This window comes from Limulus polyphemus, unplaced genomic scaffold (genome assembly GCF_000517525.1).
Source record: "Limulus polyphemus unplaced genomic scaffold, Limulus_polyphemus-2.1.2 Scaffold2007, whole genome shotgun sequence".
Taxonomy (NCBI): domain Eukaryota; kingdom Metazoa; phylum Arthropoda; class Merostomata; order Xiphosura; family Limulidae; genus Limulus; species Limulus polyphemus.
In genome coordinates this window covers 101,398-112,405 of record NW_013667617.1, presented here as the reverse complement: position 1 = coordinate 112,405, position 11,008 = coordinate 101,398, and the positions used below count along the sequence as shown (strand labels likewise).

Sequence of the window (11,008 nt, the reverse complement as noted above, 5' to 3'; positions counted from 1 at the left end):
AAAAGCCAAAAACTATGGTTTTTATCATTAAATGAAGATATAGCCTGAAGATGCTTTGCGGCACAACCAGGTTTCATTCGCTCTGGCCCCTGGGAAGTTGCCCCCTTTGCCCCCCCCCCTCCTGTCGGCGGGCCTTTTGGCTGTCATAAATCACTTTTAGCTTACTCTGAAAGGGTGTGATGCACCTTTAACCCATTGACTGCTGATTTGCCTTATTAGCACCTCCAGCAGTTGAATGCATGTATGCCGTACAGGGTGTGCAACTTGCAAAAATCCTGCAGGTGTTTAGAGCAGCTGCAGTCAATGTATTAAAGCCATAAAACTAAATGAATCCAGATTTGAAAAGTCTGTCAGCTTTGGCTCTAAGAATAATTAGCATGTAGTTGTCTGTTACAATATGTCAGTTATTTTAGAAAGAAAGAAAAAAGGGTAATTTTAGATTTATCTTGTATTTTCAAGTTTTTATTTTATCCTACATTGCTGACTTTCCTACTGTTACTGTTGGGTAAAATATAAAGTTTTACTGAAAAAACAATTTTTATTCTTAACAAGAAAGTTACCTTGCACTTAGACTGAGTAAATTCACAAACAAATCTTTAGTAAAACTACTTTTTTTAAAAAAAATTTGAATTTTTGTGTACAACAGACTTGTAATGTGTATTAAAAGCTTGCCAAATTTTGTGAAGATACACTAAATACATACAAAGTTATAATGTATATGGTTTCATTTTGGTGTTTATGAGATTGGTCAAAATTACCAATTTCATACAGAGAGTTAAAGCTTCCAGTTATATCATCTGTTCAACCATCACATACCTCAAACAGTTAGAGGTGGATGAAACATATTCTAATGATATTCCATTTGAGTATATAAATGTATATATGAGTCAAGTCACAGGTTGCATTGCCAATGGGTTTCTGTATGATTGGACTTGAAATTGGCAATGAGAAACCACTAGATGGATTAGGGAAAGCCTACAAGGAGGAGTGGTGAGCTTTGGATGTGAAAGTCTTACAATAGAGTCTGTTGCAATTCAAATTGTGTTGCATAACTATTGTAAAAATGCACAGTCATCATATGGAGTATTGGTCATGGCAACATAAAATGAATGATGGTGAGGCTCCAAAACTGTTTTAATATAATGTATTCAATCTCTTTGTTGTTTTTTTTAATTTAACATGGGTATTAAATTCATGTTATTCTTAATGTAGCTCCTGTGGCTTTTGCTACGACTATGTTTACTTGGAACTGAAATGAGCGTCCTTGTTTTTACTCTAACTTTTGGTAAGATCAATCTTTGTACTACTGCTTTATATTGAAAGATGATACAGTTTAGTGTTATGGAACATTTAAATACAACTACGTGCACAAGAAAATATTTATCTCAGACTGAAACTTATGCACGTGTTGATTTCATTTGTTGGGAAAATGTATATGTAATGAGGAAATTGAGCTTAAATTGATATTCTGAAGTTTGGTTGTATTAAGACTGACATTGTTTATTGGTTTGTACATTGGAAAAATATTTACTTGTTAAATTTTTTCATTATTTGACAAGATAAACCAGGTATATATAATAATACTAAACATTCTTTCTTACTTTTTTCAGCAGATGGTTTTAACTGCAATGGTTATTTATCTTTTTCTGGATATTTTAGTGAGTAGAAATAAGGACAAATTGGAAACTATCATTTCTCGTAAACCTTTCTCTGTAATAATTCTGCCACATCAACAACCTTGTCGTATTAAATTTAAGAAAAACCTGAGTTTTTTACTCTTATGTGGATAGAACACTAAAATTATGTTGTAAACAGGATGATATCTATAATGAGTTATTGTTAATTAAGCACATAGCACTGGAAAGAGGTTTTAATCCAGATGTTGTTGACACAGCTGTCAAAAAACTAAAAAATAGGGATAAAAATATTGTAATTACCTTAATAAGATTGATAATTCTATAAGATTTAATTATGAACTTGAGACAAATTTCATTTGTTATATGTTTGTCATGTGAAATTTATGTCCCAGGATTCATGAGAACATTTCTATAATACTACTGGGAATAGTATGACTGCCTATACCTTGCTGATATGTCACTGTCTGATTGGTTGAATGACAGTCAGTCACAGTATATACTATTAATATTTGTCTGTACTGTGATGAAACACAATAGAAGGAGAGAAATCTCATAGTATTTGCATTTGATATCCATTTTATTCACTGTTTCAATAACTATTTCCAATATGTTACTAAAATTATTCAAGAAAACAATAAAAGCCATTTCCCTTTTAATTTTATTTTAAAATGAGCAAAGTTCCCAAAGTTTAGTGATGAAACTAGGATGTTATAACACACATTTGGTATCTTTCCTAAAACTTCATTATCTCAATACAATTGATGTGTATTTTGATCTCGTGTGAACTAGACTAACTTTCAGGTTCAGCCACAAGTAATGTTACTGTGATATTTAAAGAGTACTTTAATAGGAATTTCTTACCATGGCTTAAAGACCTATGTTATGATATGCAGCCATGTGCACAACTTTGGTTTTGAAAGTGTGTTAGTGGGTGGGGGACAGTTTCTGTAACTGGGGTATGCAAGAGGGTATTCTACCTTTTAAAAAGTGTGGGGGACATGTTCCCAGTCCCTCATGCTAAAACACCTGTGCATTGTTACCATATTCAGACTATAATAAAACAAATGTAAATTGTGTCTCGATTGTTTGTTTTGAATACCGATGAAGATGTTCTGTTTTGATTAAAGGTTATGTTAATTTTTTTTAAATCTGGTTATTTTTTAAAAGTAAGCTCTTATATACATTTTTATTTATCTTTGGTATTTAAGAGTACAAGTACTCGCAAGTGCAAGTAAAAACTATTGTTATTGATGTTTGAAGCAGTAAAACATATATAAACCTTGTTTTTAGAACTCTGGATTATGATAAAATCTTTGTTGCAAGGACTTAAAATTAAGTTAATAATTTATGTCTGAAATATTACTGTTTTTTTATAATTTTTATTTGTTTTGGTGGTATGTAGTAAACAGTATCTCTCATAAAATAAATAACTAAATATTAAAATGTTTTTTAAACTATTCTAATGGATTGTACTTTCTGGAGCATTTAAGACGCATTTTTAATGATTTAATGATTAACATTTGTGTTTCAGTATAGTACAGAAATAATTGATGTGAGAACTACAGATACCATTAGTATTTAGTCATACGACACTTATGTTTTTAAATCATTATGCTATCTAGGTCAGCTGGACCAAAAAAGAAGCATAAGATGGGTTCTTGGTATTGCCTCTTCTATTTCAGTAGTATATTCTGTCACACAGGTAAACATTAATTGGTATTCGTTTCAGTATTGGAAATTGATAAACATGCTGTATTTTATTTATGTATGTTTGAAAACTGTAGTTGTAGGTACTGTATAAGGTAAGCATTCTAGAGGTCAAATGAGTAGTTTTCTTCAAAGATGTTAGGTAATGCCCCACTGGGAGGAAATGTGATTGATTGATTGGTTTTCTGTAAGAGCACATGTTTTATGATGTATTTGATTTTCAGTGTTGAAGTAGGCTTTCAGTTTTATAAGAAAAATAATGTTTTGTTTATAGTTTATATAAATAAGAAAGATAAAATTAATTGGGATTACTTGTACTATATCCATGCTAAAACAGAAATTCTTGATGACTCTCTGTGGGATTATGAATATTTCATAACTTTGATATCAAATACATTATACCATGTTGAATGCATCCTGTAAAAGGTCATGGCATGTGCACTTTGACCTCCACTCATGCACATAAGGTTAAAGTTAAGTGAGGTAGATGATATTTTTATCCCATGAACTATGATTTTTCTGCCAGTAAACATAATTTACCTACTTTTGGTGATACAGACAAGTGAGGACTGGCAGTTTATTTCAATATTTACATTTGAGATTAAAATATCAAAACTTATATAATATTAAAATTTGAATGTAAATGTGTAAACACAAGGTTGTGACATGTGCACTTTGACCTACATGAATTCAGAAGACTTGCCAGTTAAAACTGATCAATTGTTTTTTTTTATTAATTAATGTGCTTCAGAATAATAGAGATACTTAACATTATATTATTGTTGTATGAATAAGATTAACTAAATGTTAATTAAAAATATAGAATACGTTTGAGAAATTTCTATTAAATGTTACAGACTACCTTGGAATTAATGAAACCGGAAGAGCTTTTCTACATTCCAGATGAAAACTATAAGCTTTTCAGTCATGGTGGATTAGTGTTTTGGTTTGTTAGTTCTGTTTTATTTTTCTTGGTAAGTTAAATTCATTGAAATAAGAGACCTATAAAAAACTTTTACAGTTACAATATGATCATATATGATTTATAGGCCATATTTTTAAATATACATTAGTTGAAATCTAGTTAACATAAAATATTATATTGAGGGAAATTAACTGATATGCATTTTCTCTTTGGGATCTTTATCTTATATAACTAGAATAGCTAATTCATGGTAAGGAATATTTTTAGTAGTTTTGTATATATATACACACAAACATACAAATTAAAGTTAATTTAATGAGAAGTTTGCTGTTTTGTGCAGAGTTAATGGAAATGATTAGATACTTTTCAATAAAAACAATTTTTATAATGAGTAAAGTGTCTAGTTAGTCAGAATTACATTCATCAACCAAATGTACCTAAAGTATTGGCTCACTCTGAAACAATATTAAATTACAGTAAATTAAAAGTCTGCTATAAATCAGGGAACTAGAAGTTACAAATAGCAATGTGTAGGACAATTATTACAATCATGACCAAAGAAAGAAAATTAAATGAATGTTAACGATTTTTGAATTCCAAAAATGTTGAAAATGTTTATGCTTTTGTATTTTGTCTTCCAATCTTAAGGTGTTGATGAGCAGTCTATCTGTATGATGTGATGCCTTTTTGAATTTTCTAATATTTGAATATACCTTAAAGCTATTAGATGAGCTTTGAAATGATATGAATAGCATTTAAGTAAAAAAACAAAATCCAATCTGTGAAAAGAATTAAACTTGAAATTCAATTCCACTTTTACTTATTTCCTGAGCTGATAATACATGTAGAGAACATTATTGATGGTCTGATAATTTTGCAGCTTTAATTCAAGTGTATCTTCTTTGTTTTTGTTGGCCAAAAAATATAAACATACTGAATTTTCTGCTCTTTAAGCTGTTAAGCCTAATTTGGGAATATCAGAGTCCATGTATTTTCATCTAAGAAATGAAAATGTCAATTAATTTACAGTGTTTCAGATTTTACTATGACATATGTGGTTATTTCTTCCAATTTGTTATTTAAGTTGGCTATGAGAAAGCCTTGAAAAACATTTTTATCTCTCTGTCTCTGACTATTAGTGGTTAGGGTTAGTTGTCAAGTTGTGGATCGAAGGGTCCTGGGATTGAGATGTAATGCATCTGCAATTTCAGCTGTTGGTGTATTATAAAGGTGGCATTAAATCCCATTATTAGGTTCAAAATAGTCATCAAAGCCCATATAGTGGCAGGCGCTGCTGCCTGGATGCCTTCTTTTTGGTCAGTAGCTCAAAATTATGGATGGCTTTACCTGAATCTTATGGGTCTGTGACCCGGGTATTTAGCTCACATATGTATAAGGTATGCTTAGCTTGAAAATTTCAATTTAATTTTGGAATATAAAAATGATTAACTTTGGAAGATCAATCCAGCAGGTTTGACCTTAATAATGGTTGTTCATACCTTGTTCTTCTATTTTCCTATTTATGGCCATTATTTGGGTATTTTTATAATTGGTTGAACTCAGCACCGGATCCATGGATGTGTGGGAGGCCTTGCCTGTCCAGTGTAGACCCTGTGCCCCTTCCAGTTTCAGATTCCAAATTAATAGGAAAAAAATTATGACAAATACAACTCAAAAATTAATATGAAATTCAGTTGAACTTAAACATAATTATAGTAATGATAATAATAACTAGTTCAGACTTAAAGGGTTATATTAATGCCTTAATAATAATACTATCAATAGCTAAAAAAATAAATAAAGAGATAGTGGGAAATTACATTTCTGTGAATGTTACTTAATAATGCACTTTTGTATGATTAATAATGTACAATACCGGGTAATAATAGTGAATACACATTAATTTATTTCAGTTACCCTTTCCAATATATGCTCTTCCCTCGACATTAGTAAAACGTTTTATAAACACTAAAAACTGATGTATATAAGACCATTTTTTCTTGTACATTATGTTTTTTCATAATTTGAGTATTTTCCTTTTTTATTATAACATCATTAACTTTGGAGCCCCTTCAGCAGTAAGTCTACAGGCTTATGATGCTAAAATTTGAGTTGATATACCCATGGTGAGAAGAGCATAGATAGCTCATTTTGTAACTTTGTGCATAACAAGAAACAAAGCAATTAACTTCAGATCAAACCAAAGTTACCTTCATAGATCAAATTCATCCTGTAATCAATATAGTTAATTTAATATATTGTTCTAACTAAGACTATGCAGAATCATAGACCTAAAACTTATAATTATTAGAACATATTGATTGATCAGATGCATTCTTAGATTGTCTCGAAATTAATAGAGTTTGACTTTTTTTTAATACCCAGCTGAGAACACTTATGACAGTTACATAGAGAGAATTTTTTACTCATAGATAAGATTTTTATTGGAAACAGTATGGGAAAGTTGAGAAGTAGTATAAATTATTTCATTTGCAAGTTAAAAAGAAAATATATACCATAATTTTAGAACTTTTTTAAAATAAGAATCAGTAAATTGGACTGTTTATTATGTAAATAAAATAAACACAATAACAATATTTTGATATTTGTGTTTTCACGTGTCTGATCAAAGCTTTAACGCATATTAAAATATTTATTAACATATATCTCTTTATGTGACAGGTTTACACGGTGATACTTATTCTGAAGTGGACACCTGTGGGACGCAAACTGCCTTTACCCGGTAATAATTCCATGAATTTATTGTGATGACCTTTGACCTTTTTTCTACAAGGTTAACTAGAATAACCAGTTGGACCCTGCACCCCATCATCTTTTTAAACACATTTTACTGAAAAGCTACTTCAGCCCCAAACTGCTCGTGGGTCCATGACTTAGTTGGTTAGAGGGTTCCTAATAATATACGAGTCACACAAAAAATGTAAACAAAACTTTGATCAGTATCGCAGCTAATCCCATTAATTATAGCTGGGATTCCCTGTGTATTTTATTTAGAAAATGAGTGGTTTCACCTAACTTTGTGGGTTTTTTTTTATATATATATACAATAAGAATTTGTAATAGACATAAATATAAAATTATTCAATATGTTGTAATATATGTGGTTCCCATAAGTAGTTAACACTATAAAAACAAGCTGATGATTAGGTTATGAACTGTGTATTGTCTTATTTTGTTGTTATTTTATACATCTAGTGTTAAATGTATAAACACCTTCTGTCCATACAGCGAAACAACACTTTTATTGGTACACACTCTTCCTTTCTTTGATGAATTTTTTTCAAGCTGTTGGTTGTGGATTGTTTTACAATAAACTCTACAATGGATTATGGTGAGTTTTTATCAAACTTTTAATAATGAATTAAACATTGACTCTTTAAAATTCATAAAAGACTTGAATAAAAAAGAAAGCAGTGACTGTTTGTTTGATTTTATCATCACTAATTTCTGATCAGAGCAAGTTCCCTACATAGATCAAAATGAAAAATAAACCTGGTATTGAGTATAGCTAATTAGATATACTTTTCTTATGTTTTTACTCTCGCTGTTAATAATATATTTGTTGGTAAATCTAATAATAGTATCTATAAGGCTGTTAATCCTATGTGCACTGGTGGGTGTCAAAGTACACATTTAATGACACTTTACAGAGTGCCATTGAAGATGATATGTATTTGATGTCAGAGCTATCAACTATTCATTTGATGCTGTATTGCTGATTTAAAGATACTGAAACAAATTGTAGATATGCATATTGGAGGTTCTAGAGGTTATGCAAGTGCAATGTTTAACTGTACAATGAACAAAAGTATTTTTGTACTTCACATCAACATCACCTTGCACTCATTGTCTGAGTCAGACTGACATCATCAATTCACAGACATATCTTGTGTACAAATATTTTTGCTAACACTTTTGATTTTTTTGGTTACAACAAACTTGTAATTTTTACTCAAAGCTTGTCCCATTTCATGAAAACAAAAACTGTAATTTTCGAATTATTGTAAATATTCCTTCTTCAATAGAGGATTGGTCCAGTGTACTACCCTTGGGCACATTTGGTTAACAATAATCATTTGGAATGGAACAGATAATAGGTCTGATTAAATATTGTTCTCTTAACATCAGATTTGGGTATTCTTTTTGTATCAGGTAGTAAATCTGGCCATACATATTGAAAATATGCCACAGGCGTGAGCTACTACTACTTAGTGAATATAAACACTACATTATCCTTGTGTGTATATATACAGGCGTGAGCTACTACTACTTCATCGTGGTAAAGTATTAGACTAGTAACTTTTTTTCAGTATTTGGTAAGGATATACACAGGGATGTACAGTTCTGCATGAATGAGTGGCCTTTACCATAAGATTCTCCAATGTTTTGGCTAGGAATCAGTTCATCTTATTAAGATTCTACAGGGTTTTGGCTAGGGAACAATCTTCATAAGATTCTACAAGGTTTTTTTTTAGTTTGGAAACATATACTCTAAAGCATTACAGAATAGACACTTCACAAAATTTTAAATTAAAAGGAAAAATTACTTCTGAGTGATTGATGATGTAAAACACAAGTTGTCTCTCGTACATGTACTTAAAGATGCCGAGTATGACATAGTGGTATTTAAGTCGCATGCCATTGTTAACACCTGATGTGCTCTGTTTTACACTCAACATAATTTCATATGTTTAAGATGAGCTTAAATTTGACACGTAGTTTCAGGTGGTAAGTGTAAAGACACTAAGTACGTCTCAGTATTTATATTCATATATGTTTTCAACTTGATCTCAATGTAAAAATCAATATATTAAATTGTAGTTAAAAGAAAAGAAACTGAGGCAAAAGTTAAAGTTATTCAGATATCATAGTATTTCATGGTAGGCCTACTTTTAAATTTCATCATAACTCCAAAAATAACTTTCATATATTGATAGATTCCAGATTGGTGACTGATGCATTCCAATCTTACAAACTGTTATATGTTATTCAGTAACTGATGTAAAATATAAATAACAAATAATAGAAACTTGAAAATATTTTGTTTCAGAATTTTGCGCAAAGCTACACGAGGGCTATCTGCGCTAGCCATCCCTTATTTAGCAGTGTAAGACTAGAGGGAAGGCAGCTAGTCATCACCACCCACCGCCAACTCTAGGGCTACTCTTTTACCAACGAATAGTGGGATTGACCGTCACATTATAATGCCCCCACGGCTGAAAGGGCGAGCATGTTTGGTGTGACGGGGATTTGAACCCGCGACTCTCAGATTGTGAGTCGAGCGCCCTAACCACCTGGCCATGCCAGGCCTGAAAATATTTAAAAAAACTACCGACAAAAAATTGGTTTACATTTGACCAAATAGATTTTATTAAGGTTGAGGACTTATGTCTGTTTTATTCTAGTGTCAGTAGGTATACTATTTTTTGTGTGATTACTTGACTTTACAGTATATATATATATATATATGTATTTCTTTATATGCAATTGAAGGCACACTAGAGCTGTTAGTTGTTATGTCTTATGCAGTATGTCTTCAGTTACAGAAAAATGAACAAATTAATCCTTTGTGCTCAGTAGTGTTGACAATAATTCCAAAATTATTACGTGTATTGTTATGTACTGTGGTAAGCTTTTAATAAAACATTCACCTCTATCAGATGTGTTACAAATGTATTTGTAGTCAAGAAATGTCTGTGAATTAATGATGTTAGTCTGACTTAGAGTCTGAGAGGATGGAGTGTAAGGTGATATTCATGTAAAAATTAAAAATACTTTTGTCCATCATACAGTTTGCATATTGCATTGGGAATTCCAAAATACATATCTATAGTTTTTTCAGTATCCCTGTTTATCGTATGATATCCGGTACAAATACGCTTCTATCACGAACTGTCGCTAAATCGGCAGTGTAGGGTGAAATGAATAGTTGATAACTCTGACGTCAAATACAAAATCACATGTCGAATGGTACTCTGTAAAAGGTCGTGGACCCTCGCCCATGTCAATGTTAATAATATTCGAGAAATGAAAGGGAAATTATGTCTAGCCAAAATAATTATTTTTGTTTGATTAAAGTTTTTTTTATTAATTTCAAAATATTTATATCACAGTGACTTCAATTTGAAATTTATTTCTATTGCATGAAAATAAAATTGCAAATTGAATATAAATGTTATATTTAAAGTATGTTGAACTTGAAATTTTATCCTTGCAAGTACTGTATTGTAGTTTTTCACCAATTGTATTTGTGGCAGTGTAAGAAAATGTACTCACCTGTTGAAATTATTTTGAATCTTGTTAAATCTTGCTGAACGGTTGTGAGAGAATTTGTCCAAATTATTCATTTATTAATCTTTAGTATATTATGTGACTATCAATTTATGCATGTATTATATAAATAATTCCAATATTTTGACACTGAAATCTTAACAATTATCTTCAGTTTTTAACTCGGTATGTTTGAACTTGTTATATTAGATTTTTATAAGTACTTTTGAAGTGCATTATCCTTGTGTATATAAACATTGCATTATCCTTGTGTATATAAACATTGTATTATCCTTGTGTATATAAACATTGCATTATCCTCGTGTCTATATAAACATTGCATTATCCTTGTGTGTATATAAACATTGCATTATCCTTGTGTATATATAAACATTGCATTATCCTTGTGTGAATATAAACATTGCATTATCCTTGTGTATATATAAAC

At 30.6% G+C, this 11,008-nt stretch overlaps 1 protein-coding gene across 4 annotated transcripts in view; it reads left to right on the top strand.

Moving 5' to 3' along the window:
- LOC106465638 (transmembrane protein adipocyte-associated 1-like) overlaps positions 1-11,008 on the top strand; it is a 33,846-nt gene that overhangs the window by 16,843 nt on the left and 5,995 nt on the right. For 3 of the 4 annotated variants that reach the window (XM_022393578.1, XM_022393579.1, XM_013925873.2), the window contains exons 5-9: positions 1,213-1,285; positions 3,260-3,339; positions 4,202-4,318; positions 6,952-7,012; positions 7,519-7,621. In XM_022393578.1, the coding sequence (XP_022249286.1) occupies positions 1,213-1,285; positions 3,260-3,339; positions 4,202-4,318; positions 6,952-7,012; positions 7,519-7,621 (434 nt within the window). The remainder of the gene's footprint in view (positions 1-1,212; positions 1,286-3,259; positions 3,340-4,201; positions 4,319-6,951; positions 7,013-7,518; positions 7,622-11,008) is intronic. The other variant, XM_022393580.1, reaches the window with a different exon arrangement.